General features: G+C 31.2%; 3 protein-coding genes across 6 annotated transcripts in view; 2 read left to right on the forward strand and 1 right to left on the reverse strand.

The window, feature by feature from the left end:
- LOC126855455 (tumor necrosis factor receptor superfamily member 4-like) overlaps positions 1–18,097 on the reverse strand; it is a 35,328-nt gene that overhangs the window by 16,675 nt on the left and 556 nt on the right. Inside the window, exon 1 of one of the 4 annotated variants that reach the window (XM_050603117.1) lies at positions 6,082–6,470. The exons of the other annotated variants lie outside the window; for them this stretch is intronic. Coding sequence (XP_050459074.1) covers positions 6,082–6,168 — 87 coding nt within the window. The 5' untranslated portion in view covers positions 6,169–6,470. Of the gene's footprint in view, positions 1–6,081; positions 6,471–18,097 lie in introns of those variants that run through there. 4 annotated transcript variants of the gene reach the window in all.
- LOC126855453 (uncharacterized) lies at positions 8,941–17,767 on the forward strand. Its single transcript, XM_050603115.1, has 5 exons — positions 8,941–9,299; positions 14,567–15,229; positions 16,178–16,606; positions 16,856–17,110; positions 17,278–17,767. Exons 2-5 carry the CDS (start codon positions 14,631–14,633, stop codon positions 17,381–17,383), a joined length of 1,389 nt encoding a protein of 462 aa, XP_050459072.1. The 5' UTR covers positions 8,941–9,299; positions 14,567–14,630; the 3' UTR covers positions 17,384–17,767.
- On the forward strand, positions 10,136–13,236 carry LOC126855454 (uncharacterized). The gene is made up of 4 exons (XM_050603116.1): positions 10,136–10,701; positions 11,784–12,230; positions 12,428–12,694; positions 12,975–13,236. Exons 1-4 carry the CDS (start codon positions 10,229–10,231, stop codon positions 13,141–13,143), a joined length of 1,356 nt encoding a protein of 451 aa, XP_050459073.1. The 5' UTR covers positions 10,136–10,228; the 3' UTR covers positions 13,144–13,236.

An 18,097-nucleotide genomic window follows, 5' to 3' on the forward strand; every position in this document is an offset into this window, starting at 1 on the left:
TATTTTGTTTCCTTTATGAAAAAGAAACATTTTTGTCTAAGATCGATTAGCCTTTGTAAAATTTATTTAATATTTTTAATTTGGGGAAATCATTTGAGAAATCAGATTCTGAAATTACAGCGTAAACCTATAATTATTAGCCACATAATTAAAAATTTTAATTTGAAATATCTTCTTAGATATCTCAGGAAGCGAAAAGTCACGATACAAAATCAAGAGTTGAACGACCGGTCCATAAAATTTCATAATTATTTCTTAATTGCATATAATTAATAGGGGTTACTACCGACAGATAACCAACAATGGCCAACCAACGCGCGGTCAACTTATTCGTTTATTAAACGATCTTATTAATCTAATTCTATATAGTTACTTTATTTTTTGATGTATAAAATACATATAGCTGTGAAGGTACGAACAACGCGTATCTATTTTTTCTGCAATTACGTATATTGTGTAATGTCAAACGGATTATACTATGGATGGACTAGGAATTGTGCTTTGACCATTATCTTTTTGCTCTTCTAATCAGACTTGAAATGCAGGTTTGACTGTCCAACAACAGGTGCACAGAAGAAGACGGCCTGCGGCCACCTGACTGTGAGAGAACACCTTGCGCCTTTCTTCCGCCTACTTTGGCCAGATCGAGACGCGATATATGAACCCCCATACTCTCTCACGCATAAAATGCTGCTCTTAATACGTTAGGATAAATCCCGCTATACTTTCGCTGATTAATTTTCCCGAAAAAAAAAGTAACATCCATTGACTTGTGCGGATCTATAAATTTTTTCCATTTAAAACTGTTTCTGTCTATTGAATAATACTATTAAAATGTTTTTTATATATGTTTAATCCACATAGCAGTCAAATATCATTTATTTTTTCTCTGGCAATTTAATATTAAAACACGCGAGAAGATTTCACATGTAAATCCATTTAGTTCTCGAATTTCTTTTATTTTAGAGAGAATTTATTGATCTATTAGTCGATAAACTTAGAAAACGAATAATAAAATTTTGATTTCAAACTCATATTATCTCTGTATCCAACGCTTCAAAAAAGGTAAAGGTTCTGATTACAGCTAAATTTTTAAAAGGATTTTTTTCGTTTAAAGAAATATTTTTCTATAACTATATATATTAGAGACACGGGTGTATTGTCACTCGATCACAAAAGCGACAAGTAAAATAAAAGGGCCGAGAGAAACGATCCCTTTCTAGAAGCAGCTGTTGGCAGCTGCTTCGTGCGGCACGTGCCGACAGTCATCACGTATCATGCGAATCATTAGCACCAGACTTTAATTCAAAACCTTTCACCTTACTTGTCCTCCTTCCATATACATGCCATCGGCATACATCATCAAGTTTCCTATTACATAGAATATAATTTTTAATCTTAATTTTACGTACATCCTTTGACTTGCATTGATTCGTTTTACGAATCTGCAATTTTACAGAAAAGATAATTTTATCAAGAGACATTTTTTTCTTGTATTGTAAATCTTTTGTTTTCTCTCGTCTAAATTAAAAATATTGTCACTTTCCTATGTATTTATGCATGATTAATAATGCAAAGTTGTTCTTTGAGAAAATAAGCATTATTTTCCCAATAAAACGCCCGTCAATAAAATGCCCGTCACCTCATCTTAGACGTAATACGAGACGTCACGTTTACATGTAAGGATGCCTGCTGTCAATTTACAGTTGTGGCAAACCTAACTAGTTAAGGGTTGCGACCCTTCAAAGCCGATAATCATTTTATTAAGTTAGCGAATTGAATAATAATGAGCTAATGAACATCGAGCAGCTGATGTCAATAAATTAATCATCGGAAATATAAAAGAAAACATAAAAATGAATATAAATGAAGAATCTTGTTTTATACTTTAGCTCAATAATAGAATTTTAATACATGGAAAGTTGCATTCACAGTACCGAAGTGAGTTATGAAGCGAGCAACTATATTTGACGTTAAATTTGCGGCGAGAATACTTCGAGAATAGCATCAACGAGGCAAAGAATATCGATCTCCGAAGCTTCCTCGAGGTAATTGCTCAAAGTGGGAGGCACGTCACATTCTTCGACGAAGATATATACCCTCGAACGTCTCGCAGCAATCGTGAAGACGCGATTTTGCCTGGACAAGATTTATCGATCGGAAAAAAGTTCGTTCGCAGAAACCGCAGAATATTCTTGTGTTCGGGACGAGTCAACGAGGCATCGCTTTCGAAATGTCATCATCACGCTCGAACGATACAAAAGAGAAAGAGAGAGAAGAACAGGATTTGCATCATGTTAAGAATATCTTTGGAAGTTAAGAATTGCCTTTGGCGATTTCCAATCTTTCGCTCGCGGATTTTCTGCTAACCGCGAGCACATCATAAACCAACAATTATGCATCGTAGAGAAATGCGAGCCTCATAAAAAATTTGCGTTATGTCGGTATTAAAATTTTTGGAGCGTTGGACGAAAGTAAACGAGAAAGAAAAATAATGAAGAATTCGCTTCCCTAATGTATAACACAAAGTATATTTTTCGCGATGCATCGATTTAATCTGATGACAAATCGAACTGCGGTGTCGACAAACGATCCGTAACGATGATGACGGAAGTAATGTTGCGCTCACACTGTGACGAGTATGAATAGAAACTTCCGGAATGGAAGAACGAAACGGAAACGGTAATTGTTGTCCCTTTTGTGTCCCACTTTTGTTTTCCTTTTTTTTTTCATAGACACATTTGATGCCGATAAATTTCTATGCTGACCAATGAATGCACGCGATATAAAACTCGCATGATTTAATGAACAATTAAACATTGATCTTCTTTGATTCGTTCACGGCATATTTGCAAAATATTTTTAAAAAATTTCATTTAATTAATCAGTAGCAAATATAATAAAATCATCAATGTCCGAAAACAACTTTGAAAATTGTTTTCGCTAAATTTGTAAGTAATTGTAGTAATTTGTATCATTGTAATAATTGCTCTGTTGCGTTTCTTCGACTATGAGGATAATTAGTAACAAAAACTTTTTTTAATATGAAAAAACTCGCGTATATATTATATAGATATGTATATGTAGGTATATCACGTCAGGGTTGGATTTTTATCCTCGTCAGCTCACCTGAGGGAACCACGTGGCCCACTTCCATTTGTCACCGGAAGAGGCGGATACCTTGCGCACGAGAGAAAAATTGCTGTAATTTCGAAGCCGAAGGGAGACACGTTCCAAACGTTATTATAGGATAAGATATTTCATTTAAACCCGTCGTCGATGCGCTTACTCTACGATGGATTGATCTTTTCGATTTCTACTCTGCCAATATTAAACATGAAATATTTATTAAGTTCGCCTTAAATATCGCATTTTCAATTTTGTAACATTATATAAAAGATAAAACTATATATCAAAGATTAGAAAATAGCAATAATTAGATGTGCGTATAAAATATATAATAATGAATTTTTAAATACATAATAATAAGTATACACAATCAAGAATCGTCAAAAATTGAGAATACGTAATATTTTGCAAATATTCTATTTTATATTTATAATTCTTTTATATACGTTTGCTACTTTCTTGTGTTATTTCCGACAGGAAGCTTTCAACGAACAAACCGCAAGGTCTCGAGATATTCGGAGGAGAGTACCGTCAAAGTTGCAACAGGCAGAAACCCGCGGAGTCACGCCACACTGAGTTCTCCCCTTAGTATGTATGTGTGCCTGACTTCCTCGGTCGAGCATGCCGGTTCTGCTTCCCGGAGGAAGACACCGGGGTTACCCTAGGGTTAACAGAGTCGCAGCTGCCTCGAGAACTGCGATAATTATCTTTGACCACTACGCACCCTATTGTTCCACGAACACCCTGCCCTCCGCCTATATATTACGTGGATCGTCGAAGGTTACCGGCGCACCTGGATGGGGGAGAGGTAAGAACTTACTCTTGTAACTGTTTCGATATTACGAATAAAGTGCACATCAGGTCTTTGCTTACTATTAAAATAAAAATAGACCAAAAAATAAACTCATAGTTATCGAAAGTAGAATGTTGCATAAGAAAATGGATAATAATTAAAAGACACGATTATACGAATATAATTATGTTAATTGCGTTCGTTATTCGGCGAACTGTCTCACATTCGTTCAAACATAATTGGCAGTAATCAAGTAATGGCAAAAAATTGGCATCGTAACTTCTCGAATTCTCTTATAATGCTAATGAGATCCGGTACCCTCCGAGACCTCACCAATCGCCCGCGTAAACAAGATACCTTTCAGCTAGTTTGCAGCGAAAGCATTCGGACTGACAAGTCTTCCATGTCAATAATTCACAACAATACGAAAACACATGTATGAAACTCTAGCTAGAATTCTACATCCTTTCTCTGAAATTCCGCATCTCTACAATCGAGCATGTGTGTGTTCTGTCCTTCCTTCCTTCCTTCCTTCCTTTATTGTCTCGTCTCGCGCAATTCGACTTGCAATGCAATACATCACCCTCTCCTTCATGAAACTGTGTGTGTGAGTACATTACAAAGTACCGTTTCGTAAACATAAACTTTTTTTATGTTCTTGCCTGTTAGACTATGGCCGCGCCGCGTCGATACCATTGCCGATATACGCAAACTGCCGATACATGTAGCGTATCGTATTCGAGATAATTGTACGTGTGGTGTTACGTTGTAACTATGCTGTTTATCCTTGCGTCTGCGATGCCGATATATCCTTATGTGTGTATGAGTGTACGCGTACACGACCCTCTGTTTCCTATAATGTACACGTGAACGTTCCTTGCGAGGATGTAGAAGAGCGCGAGTCAGGCTCGACGAAGAGCATCGCGAAAATCGCAACGCCAGCGGAACCGCCGTCTCCGGGTTCCCATGGCATACTAATGAGCCTCATAAAACACGACGTACCCCAGTGAACCGAATAACCCGCCGACTAACATGCCAGACGAATGCGTGTTGATATAATGCGGTATGGGCCTCCAACACAAACACAAGTTGCAAACGACATGTGCACTCTGCTCGTGCTTTGTACTCGTGCGTTCAACTCTTTGAATACGCATGCCGACTGTTTTACAATCTCATGCAAAATATGTAACAAGTTACATACATTCACATTTTAATTAGAAAAGGCAATGTTATATAGATGCGCGATATATATAATTTGATCAAATGTCAAATAAAATTTCAATTAAAATTTTAATGATCAATCTTTATAAATTTCATTAAAAAAGAAAAAAATTAAATAATGTAACTCTGATTTTTATTACTTAAATAAAATCTCTATAGAGTATCTAATATTAGATTTTTTTTTTTTTTATAATTCATAAGATTTAAAATTTGATAGTTCAGAATTTATATAAAGAACAAAAATTTTTTTTAAATTTAATTTTTTACAAATTAATTTTTTTATAAAATGTTTAATTCTATTTTAATGTAAAACATTTTTCTTTCTTTCACAAGCATGTAAAGACAAAATAATGAAATATGTAACTTTGATAATCATAGTTCTCGATTGCTACGAATCATATTTTGTTCATATATATCTAAATGTTTGGACATCTTTGATATTTCCGCTCGTGCAAGAGGTTCTCACTTCGCATGTGATCTTATCTGTCGGCGATATTTCAAGATGAATCGGGTAATAATAATAATTATCATCATAAAATCAGCGTTCGAAATTCTACATTCTCGCCTGACAATTGTTATCTCGAACGCTCTTCTTCATCTTTGCGTTATTAATCGTGCTTTCAAGAAATTATTTAACCGATAATTACTTTTGTATTTCGTTTAATAATAATTCTATTTCGATAAACACAGCTCTCTGTCAAAACGTACACTATATCCGAGAACTTTCGTTTCTGAATGTCAACTCGATGAGATCAGACAATCTCCAATTTTTTTATAGATACTTGTTGAAGTTAAACATATTTTCATTGTTAATAATAATTATTTATTTACTTCTGTTTGTGAATTTTTATTTAGAAATTCTTCTGTTTTACATTAATAGTTTTGAAAACTCAAAACAAATGTGAAATGTAAATCTAAAAAACTATGTGCACACTTACCTTAATAAATACAGCCAACATGCACGCAATGATAGCAATTGTCAGCACCACGCATCGGCCGTGAGTCGGTTTTCGGCGATTATTCATTATTCTTAAAACTATTTATTTTTCCGCCAAATTTTTTCACTTCGATTACAATCACTTTTCTTCTCTTAAAAATTACGTATTCATAATTTTTATCGCATCGACATATTAAACTCTGACAATGATTTTGCACTCTAAAATGTATTAAAAGTGAAATAATATCTGCAACGTTCCGAATTAATGTATCGTACGTATCGAATGTGGAATTAATTTTGCGGCACTTCAAAAATCGAAATAAAATTTTTCCGAACAATTGAATAATACGACTTGCTGATCCGATCGCCGCAATGTTACTTCAACGAAGGTTCAACGTGAATTGAAAGGAATGCATCGGTGCAGCTGTTACTGTTGAACACGCGCTCGGTCACGTGGCTCCTCGTATCCCTCTCCTGCATTTACGATCCGCTCTGATCAAGCGCACAAAACATTTGAATCTCTTTGTAGGTGAACTACGTAATGTTCACAAACTAGATATATTTGAAGCCTTATCTTATGATATTGAACAATTTGAATGTGAATTTTTTTTATATATTTTTATGGAAATTATTTTATAGCGATATTAAAAAGCACTTACTTTCTCATAATATTACAGATAAAGCTTAAAAAATTTGATATTCAAATTTTATAATGTTAAAACGAAAATAAAGAAAAACTTATACGAAAGTGGTAATTTTGTGATAATATTATTCATTCGATTTTTTTTGTCAGACTTAATAGTTATCTCAGCTGCGGCACAGCTGAATGCATCGCGGTATATTACCTACACCCTTGCATATTCCAACGAGCAGCTTCTGTGAAACAGGTGCTCGTTTCTTCACAACGCGACAGCAGGCATTCAGGATTGGTCGAAAAAATTTGATCCATGTATAATTATAAACACGCAGGCTGAAAAATAACTTTCGAAGACAAAACATACTTGCAATAATATGCAAAAATAGAATTACGGATAATAGAATTATAATATTCGACATATCGCATAAAGCACATTTTAGAAAATAAATAAAATTATACTCAACATGTCAGTTTTAAATGCGTTAAACTTTTTATGTCGGTGCGATATAATGAGAGAATATTATGAATATGTAATAGAATAATAAAATAATTGTCCGAGATTCTCTTTCTCTCTTGTTCGAATAACATACACACACCCTTCTTTCACAATATAACTGAGAAATAGCGATACAGGGTTACGAAATATTAATTTAGGCTTTGATTCTACGTTCTATAGAACGAAATATTTCTCATGCGTAAATAACGCCTCGTTTGCACCCATGCGTATTATGGTTCCCATTACATCGTATTGTATCAACCACTTATTATACGAGCAATTTTCTCGTTGCTCGGCCTCGATAACGCGTCGACGAGAATTAATATAGAAGATGAGAATGATTCATTATGTCGGGTCTCGAGATTTTTTAGCTAAGATATTAGAATCGAGGATGATCGAATCTAATTGGAGAAGTAATATCTGAACTGATTCGATCATCTAAACCTATTCATGATTTCTACAGAAATATGCACTCTAATGATGTTGATGTAAAGGCACAACTCCAATTTTCAGCTTTAAACATTTTTTGGCTGTTTTTTAACGAAGCAAAAAGATATGCGAGCACTATAAATATAGGCGATAAGCACTCTCTATTTCAATAATATCTTTATGATTAAATTACACGAATCAGTGTAATATGAGTTTTTGAACCCACAACGTGTTGATTTCTCGTCTAAATCTTTCAGTTATATGTACTTTATAATTTACTGTAAAAATTGAGAAAAGAGAAGCCTTTCCAACTTTTCTTGAATACGAGAAAGATCTTTTCACAGCTTTTCACATACAAAAATCGAGTTCAGTACGCGGGTTCATTATTCTCGGCATCGTGTTTCCGATGTGAATAGCAAGGATTTTTCCATGTAGTTTTCATGATAAGTGAATTCTCCTATATAAAATGTCTTGACATTGCTGTTAAAGATGCTTTCATTGCAAATATTTTAATGAATTTGAAATGGAGAGAGAGAGAGAGAGAGAAATCCTTTTTCTTATCGCAATTATTTTACACTTAATATTTCATACGATAAAATAATTCCGAGATAATTAATTGTATAGAAAAAGATGGCATTTTTTATATATGGAATAATTTAAAGCACTTACAAAAAATTCTCAATGATTTTTAAAGTGATACAATTATATGACTGCTGACATATATAAAAAAGAGATAAGTTAAAGAAATTAACTTTGTTATTGCCGTATAATGTAGCAAGATAATACATAGAGAATATAAAAGAATTACGTGTCGCAATTTTTTCGAATAAATTTCCGCTTTTTATTCCGATAAAGATATTTTAAAAAAATATGTTGCAGAAATTATCTTAATCTTGAAATTCAAAAATTAATGATATTTTCTAGAGAATGACTCCTTTATATATATATATATATATATATATATATATGACTCCTTTTAAACTATTTCTCTCGATAAAACATGTAGAAATAAAAATAGAATTTGTTTTTAATATAAATATCTCTGTAGAGCGGAGTTTTAACAGAAAAATTTCCGCAACAAATAATATTTTCATATCTCAAACATATGTATATGAATAGTAATGCAGAAGTGATTTTTCGCAATATAATATTTACATCTGCTTGCATTTTTGATTGTTATAACAATATACAAAATACTCTAACAGATCCCTATATTATCGTCCTGCTTATGTCGATAATCCAGTTTCGCTGCAATGAATGAACATTTATATAATTATATTTTTACGCGCATCAGCTGATCAGGTACATCTCGGGTAGCGTATAGCGTATATTGAAAGAGCCTGCAAAATGGTGAAATTTCATTTTTGTTTCACCGATCTAAGTGATTTACTTATTCACGTATGAAGTGCGCACGCTTGGACGTTGGATATTGAATGGATCGATGCAAAACTTAATAATAACCGTGCTCGAAATACGAGTTGCATGTTAGTCGGTATGCGAAATGCACCTGTTCTGATGCATTCTTTCGTGCTTCAATTTCTTAAAAAACAGTGACAAAAAAACATGAGTAGTTTTTCGCGATTTGGAATGTATTTCTTATCATAACAATGTTGTAACAATGTTTTGTTCGCCGATGAAAACGCTGTCTGGATGTGATGTGAGTATCCAATTCCTTATTTTGCTTTTAAGTGAAAAAAATATAACTCGCACACACCCAGTCTCATGCAAACGCAACGAGATTGCCAAATATATTTCGTGAAAGTTTCTTCTAGTGAAAGATATAAATAGATGATAATATATATAGTATATATAGCTATATGTATTATTTATTGTGCAGAGTTAATTGCGTCAATCCTACTACAATATACCGTTTTTTCTCCAATTGCGTGCGTAATACGTGCATGCATGTGTAAGATATTTCTATAAATTGTAAGATTTTAAGATGTGTAAGAATGTTGCGCCCGAATGGGAACACATGACAAGATGTTCCATCAAACTTTTTTATCTTTTATGTATATACCTTATAAAATATAGATATTAATTGCTTTTGACTTATTAGATCTTAACATATCGCGTTTATATACATTTCAGTCTTCATGCTTCAGTTAAATAAAAAATTTTCTATTTTTATATGACTGCCTCCTCATCATTTCAATACTCACTGTCAGTAAGGCTTACCTATGACAAGTAAAAAATTGCCGGTGTGTGCGCATGCATGTCATATATATCTTTCTTACAAAACCGTAATGTGTTAAAAATTTTTAATTATATTCATATTCAATATCGTGTAGATTTAGATATACATATACCTCATTTACGTGAGCAAGTCAAATATTAATAAAAAAAATGTTTTGTAAAAAGTTCGAATAAAAATTTTTAATTGATTTGCCATTGATTATATAATCGATTATATTCATGTCCGCAACAAGCTCTTTATCATAGAGTAAAGTTTCCATTAGAAAATTGTGCAGTTTCATCCTAAGAGGGAGAAAAGAAGTAGGAGTAACTGTAGAGTTGTGGAAGTATTACTTCCAGTTTATTGAAAGATTGTGTGCGATAAAGATTATTGTATTCTCTCATATAATAATGAGTGTTAATAATACATTAAAAAATTCGGCTATTCTCAATTCTGGGGATAAAACAACGATAGTTCAAGCAAACAAAAAGGAAAATCCGGATGAATATAAATTAGTGCTATTGTTAAAGAATACATACGATAAAAAATTGTTTCATAATGATTTCGATACATGGACGATAAAAGAACAATATCACTGGATAAAGAAGAATCTCTCAAAATTCTATCCAAATGTACCGGAGACTTTGCTGAAATTCATACCAGCTTTTTTTTGCCAACCTAATTTTGATCGGTCACCGCTGGAAGTACCCGAATGGTTGAACATAGATAAATATCGTAGAGGACAAAAATTTGTACGCGAGAATTACGTCCCAATCATCATTGTTAAATTAGTGGGACTCATCCATGTGTATTCATTCAACGATGATCTAAAACCAATTATTATAGGAGGTCGCAGTCACACACCATATTTAGGATTGGAAAGGTGAAACATCGTTCATAACAGCTATTAAATATTATTTAAAATATTATTTAAAATATTACTTAAAATATTATCAGCGTTTTACGATAAAATATTAATGCAATACTTCGGACCATTTTGAATTGTTCACAAGATCTGAATGCGATAGACGTTTCGACTAATATAACCGCTCGCTTACAAATTGCAAAAATATTTCGGAAAAATAAAATAAAAAAATCTTATTTCTAGTAATTTTCTATTTTTTGTGATAATTATTTAACAGATTAAACTGTAACTCATGGCATTTATTATCTTGCGGAAAGTCTAAAAAACATATTATCATTAATTATATGACGGAAAAAAAAAATTAGCTGTCATAGCTAAAAACTGCGTGTGATAACTACATTTCAGTCGTAATATATGGACAGCAAACATCTTAGCTGTGATATCTATTTATTAAGTGCAACAGCGAACATGTTAGCTGTGATACTTATTTGAATTTAGAAGCAACAGCAAACCATTTTGCTGTAATTTACAAATTTTTTTTGCAAACCATGATTAGCTATGGTAGCGAAAATTTTTTTTTCCGTCTATGTTCATATTTGACATAATTTTCTATATGTGTTTGGGTATCACAAAAGAGTGCAATAATATAATTTTCATAGTATATTATATATGTATACAGAATGTCATTTAAAGACCGTCCGCTAAATGCATAGCCTTATTTCTTACTAAAAAAAATGAGTCGAAAAGTGCTGGATCATTTTTTTTATAACACTTAATAAAGGAGTAATTATATGAGGTAATTAAAGGAGTAATTATAAAAGCCAATCAACACTGATCTTTAGTCGATTTAATGTGTGTTCGCGCATGCTATAAGGCGCGCAGCTCATTTTGAAGTGCGTCCGATTAAAGATCAGTGATTCACTTATAGTGATTTTAAGTGACATCCTGTATATATATATATATAATAAAATTAAATAAATAATTATTGAAATCCTCCATATCAGTACATGACATGATTTTGTTATAACATTGTACAAATATTATGACTAGAGGAATAATCAATTTACATTTTTTATGAATGCAATTGCGTAATCTCGAAGATATCTATCGACTTCAAAGCGGATAATCAGCTGGTATAGCGGAGAGCCATGGGTTAAGGGAACGAAAGCCTACGATGACATGCAGGTTGTACATAAGTTGCATTTAATGATGAGGAAAAAATTGTGTCAGATGGATAATGAGCAAATCGATGCTATATCTAAAATCGCTGAGCCATGGTGCCCAGATCGTGAAATATTTATCAAGGATTTTGCTATGGCTTGTCCATTTGAAAAACTTGGCCAACGGCCTTATATTACGATAAACGAGTCATCATATAGACCAAAAGGGATAAATAATGCAGAAATGGCATTTGTACAAGCGGTTTTCGTAGGTATGTTTTTGTTGCGGCCGCAAGATATTGGAGTACATGACGCGACCGACGAAGATGTAGATGCCTTCTGTCACATGTGGAGATGCTACGGATATTGTCTCGGATTGGAAGACGAGTATGTAGTAACATTATAAAAAATGCGAATATGATGTTTTAAATGTATATGTTCTATTAGCGATGACATGAAGCAAATTATATATATATATATATATATATATATATATATATATATATATATATCGCCTTTTAAATAATTTAAAGTTTTATTTTTTGAAATACCTTAAGAAACATTAATATTGTATAATGGTTCAGGTACAACTTTTGCAATGGTAGTTTTGAAGAAATAAAACAACGCATACAAGATCTTTATCAATATTGGATAACGCCTAATTTTAAGAATGTTACACCTGAATGGGAGCACATGACAAAATGTATTATCGAGCCAATAAATTTTTATCCTTTCATATATATGCCTTATAAAGCAATGGTATTAATTGCTTTAGACTTATTAGATTTAAACATGTCGCATTTATATATGTCTCTTAATTATTCAGAATGGATTGCTTATAAAATTTATAAGTAAGTAAAATTTTGTATACCAGTATATACATACGCATACAAGGACTGTCCATAAAAAAATCTTTAAAAAAGCGTCCGAATGCGGTGACGGACCATTCTATTATTATAGTACCACAAGACAGATGGTTCCATGTCATTCGGGAGCTTGGACAGTCCTTGTATATACATATATATTTTCAATAAAATAGCAATTTATAATATTCATTATATTTGACTTTTGCAAATTATAAAGTATATATTTTCTACATTACATATTTAAATAGCACTTTAATGATTACAGATTTATACTTCAGCACGCTTTGAAATTATCCATCATAAGAGCACTTTTTAACAAATTAATAATCTATATATTAAATAAAGTGTCAAGTTATAATTCAAAAAAAAAAGAACTTCAAGAAAAATCAAAGAAACTGTTATCAAATTTAAATGGATTTACTAGAGGATCTTAATATTTTAATAATTAATATCTTGTAAATGACGGGGCAAAAATTCTATATTTCACTTTCTTATGTTAATCTCAAAATATTTTAATAATGCTTTCAATTATTGCAATATATATATATATATATATATATATATATATATATATATATATATATAATACTTGATTCTATCTTGACAAGTAAATTGCAATGAATTGTGTAATTAATGAATTATCATGTGTTATTTGCAAATATCAAAAATCCAAAAATAAATAAGAAAATATATAACATAGTTTATCATTTTTCGCCTGTGATTTGAAGATTTATTTCTCCAAACTTCCCTCTTCTCTTTTAACATTGTCCTTCTTTTTTTTCTGTCAATTGTAATCGAAATCTTATCAAAAAATGTTATTTTGAAAATAAAAAACTGTTCTTAAAACAAAAGTTAAAAAATTTTTTTATAAGAATAAATATAAAATGTTCAGTAGTAGATAAAAAAATGTTACAAAAAAGTTTTAAAGAGTAAATCGCGGAAATACATGCAAATATTTAGATTATAAATTTCAAAAGTTCTTAAGACTATATAAATAAAAATCAAAAATTCTTAAACGTATTATCCTCGACTGGACCCTCTTCAGTAAAAAAAGTGTATCAAATTCAAATAGTAAAAAATATAAAATTGCAATTTCAGTTTGAAAATCTATTGTCTATTAGTGTCTTATTAATGGACGTCTCCAGCAAAATGTCAAACGAGGTTGAAAATCGTCACCCACCATAAAATTTTTCCAAGAATTTGTGAAAAAAATTTGCCTCAATCTGCAGAACGATATTAAACAGTTGCACTTCTCTTATTTACCAATCATTAAGAAGTTAAATAAAATTTAAATTGAGTGTATTTGTCTCGCATCAAATATGTGATGTTTATACATTTTCGTTACGCGTCTTTGATCTCATTAGATTATCGATAATTGAACGCGCGAGATGATAATTTCTGAGGAGGATTCCAATCGAGGATTGATATATAAGAATTACTATGGTTTAAGATTTTGTTTATTTAGTCTTAAGAACTTTCAAAATTTATAATCTAAATATTTGGATGTATATTCGCAATTTGCTTCTTAAAGCCTTTTTGTAACTTTTTTTTTTATAAGATTTTGAAAATAAGAGACGTGTCAGTTCTTTATACAAAAATAACTTTAAAAAATAAAATAAAATAAATAATTTTTTTATTAAAAAAATTATATTTTTTGATAAGATTTTGATTACAACTATTATTACGTAATACATATCTTAATTTCTGAGTTGAAAATATGAATATAGAATAAAAGAAAGACTGCACATGTACACACGCATTTATATTCTCCGTAGATAAAATTTAATAGAACAATGCAATTTATTTTAATTTTAATTATTTCGTATACTTTAGAGAGATTATTTTATATTAAAACAGGTTGGCGTGACCGGTGCAATTATTATCAATCATCAAGTCTATATTTATTAAAGAAAAATAAAAGATGGAAGTGATCCATATTCAGCTGATGGAACAGGCACAAATAGAAAATGTAAACAATAATAAAACCGATCGTGTAAAATTAGAAGATAATCAAAATATTATGAATAAAGTTATAGCAAATCCAGCAAATCAGAAAAATAGTATCGATGACTATATGGATGATGAAGCTAAAAATAAACATTATGAACTTGTAGAGGCGAAAAATGCCATCAAATATATTGAACAATGCGTAAAAAATATGAAATATATCGTCGATCAAAATCCTGCAAAACCAAAAAATTATGATGAATGGACGAATGAAGAACGATATAAACATATAACGGAAAACATAAAAATCTATATTCCAAATCTACCAGATTCTTTAGTATCTTTCGTACCAGCAGCGCTATATCGTGGAGATTGCGGTCGAAGTTCAACAAATATACCGCTTTGGTTGGACATGGACGAATTCCGGAGAGGACAAAAATTTGCCAGAGAACATATTTTCTCTATTATCTTTTCCAATGTGCTATCGCTCTTCGAGATATTCGCTTTTACAGAAGGTCTTAAACCAATGATTCTCAGTCAACAATCTCATACACCACATTTAGCTCTTAAAAGGTATATTAAAATTTCTCTACTAAATCTACTAAAATCTAAGAAGAACTTTACGAGTATTATTGACGAGTGAAATAATTGGCATTATAATGCAAATTATAAAAAATTTAATGTATTTTGATGTAATTTTGAGTAACGTATTTTTAAAGATCTCGATATCCATATATTGAAAATAACATCTGCATCAATTCAAATGATTTGCTACTTTGCAACAAAATTCAAATGCTTGCGATCCTTGCAATGCATTTTGATTCTATAACATTCGCTAGTATAATATCGTTTAAATTACACATAAACAATTTTTTATATTTCTCAAGGCTCTAATTAAGATCTGATATAATTTTTATGTGCGACACATTGCGTACACATATTCTGCGCAAATAATAGGTACAAAAAAAAATAATAATAGTAATAAAATAAAAAAATCATAGTACAAAAAAAAATACTTAGAGTTGATTTTATTAACTTATAAATAAATCATGTTAAACAAGTTATTTGATTATTCATATTCTGAAAAATGCAATTGTTACGATTTTGTAAACTTAGAGATTGTTTTTTGCTGTGTAACAAATAATTTGTATTCTAGATATTATTTTTGAGTCCATTAACAAATGATGACAAGGCTATCGATTATATCAAGATTGGACTCTGGACTAAACTGACTATCTCAATTGACTTTATAAATGTCATTCTCATTAATATGCGCTAGATTTTTTACTATTTGCATAATAACGATCTCTCTCTTTCTCGCATGTAAAGAACATGATAATTTAAATCAGATAAAATGATAATTTAATTCAGAGTTCAATATCGATACATATACATGTATATATCGACGAGATTTTTTTAATTTTCCTGATATGCAAAACAATAGCTAACTCGGATTATTAAATGTTTAATATTTACTCGATTGCAAATTGAGCTTTAATAAATTTCCGAATATCGTTGAAGATATTTATCCACGGCTCGCCGTGTAAGAAATTGGATGTTGGATGATTTTTGGAACGAAAATACGCAGGCTCACAAGGATATTCAAGTCGTACGTAAAATGCATCGCGCGATACGATTAAAGCTTTGCGAATATGACTACAACGAGATTGATGCGGCTGCTAAAATTCCTAATCCATATTGCCCGGATAGAAAAATAATTCTCGAAGATTTTTCTTCGTGCCCGTATCCGACAGTAGAAAACGGCTGTTTTCATCTAATAATCAGACCCAAAGGATTGAATCAAGCTGATATGAGCGCCACGCAATTTGCTTTCATGGGAATGCTCCTGCTTTATTCGCACAAGTTCGGCATTCATGCCACTGATGGGGATATGAAAGCCTTTTGCCATGTATGGAGAAGTATAGGATACGTTCTCGGTATCCAGGACGAGTAAGTACAATGAATACAGTGATGAATTTTTCGGTATTTCAGCGTTTTCATATTATCACGCATCAAATTTACAGTATCTTAAAATAACGAGATCATTTATCAGCGGAAAATCTTTAAAACTTCTCTAATTTTCCCTTTTCGCGTGTTTTAAAATAAATTATTATTAGAATTATTATTATTAGAATTAATAAATTATTAGAATATATTTTTATCAAAATTTTCTCAAAATTTAATTTTATTGTGTTTTAGGTTCAATTTTTGCCGCGGTAGTCTGGAAGAGATTAAGCAAAGAGCACGAGACTTTACCAAAATTTGGGTGAAACCGTATTTACGACAAATAACACCTGAATGGGAGCATATGCTGAGATGCGTTACGAGTTTAAACGATGGTGGTAACATGTTCAAAATGTCATTATTGTTCGTCGCTGATTTACTGGATATCGATATGCCACGTATGCGAAGCACGCTAACTTTTTTCCAACGATTACAATGGATGTTATATTGGTGAGTATAAAATATATAATATAATCCCTAATATCTATCGGAAATGCGAAAGCTGACGATTTTGTATCCACCAGATAATCAGAATATAATAATTACTCGTTTATTTAGTATACACCTTCATTAAACTCTCTCTTGCATCTACAATAATAATGTATGTATAATTTTAGCTTTTTATTTCGTTATGCCATGAAACTACGATTTGTACGAGAATATATGAACAAGAAAACTCTTAAGATTCTCGATAAATCAACTAAAATTAGTCCCGAAAAATGAGAACAGCTGAAAATATATCTATCTAAAAGGTGTTGGATTTTCCTGTGATTCTTAATTAAGAAGAATATAAAAGGCAAACACTTCTCTCTCTCTCTCTCTCTCTCGCGCTCAATATTAAAAAAAATATAGTTTTCATAAATGCAATATGATTAGCAATACATATATTAAAATAAATAAATAAATAAATAAATTATATATATATATATATATAATATTATATAATTATTTGCTAAGATAATATGTAGGGATAAGAGTGAATACTGTCACCTGGTTTTAGCTTAGACTAACAATAAGTTATTTGGCAGATGAGTATATTGCAATATTGATGCATGAAATAAAATAAAAGATCAATTAATAAATAGAAAAGAATATTTTATAATAATATTTGAATGTTTAAAATAGTTCTCTCGCTGTTTTTATATTAGTCTACGTCGCAACAAAAGAATTGATTCCGTGCATTAATTAAGAAAATAATCGATTTGATCGCCCGCAGACTCGCAATAAGCTTACAATCGTCTCGTACGTTCACATCTCAACGACAATCAAAATATATTCATCACCTCAAAATATAAAAAATAATAGAAATAAAAAGAAATACTCTCTTGCACACTAAACGCGACAAAGCAAACGCATTTATTTAGTTCCGGAGAAAAAGAGTAATGCTTATTTAATATTTATTATTACTGAAAATATATATTTTAAGAGATTACTTAC

Source organism: Cataglyphis hispanica, chromosome 16 (genome assembly GCF_021464435.1).
Source record: "Cataglyphis hispanica isolate Lineage 1 chromosome 16, ULB_Chis1_1.0, whole genome shotgun sequence".
In the NCBI taxonomy this organism is placed as follows: Eukaryota; Metazoa; Arthropoda; class Insecta; order Hymenoptera; family Formicidae; genus Cataglyphis; species Cataglyphis hispanica.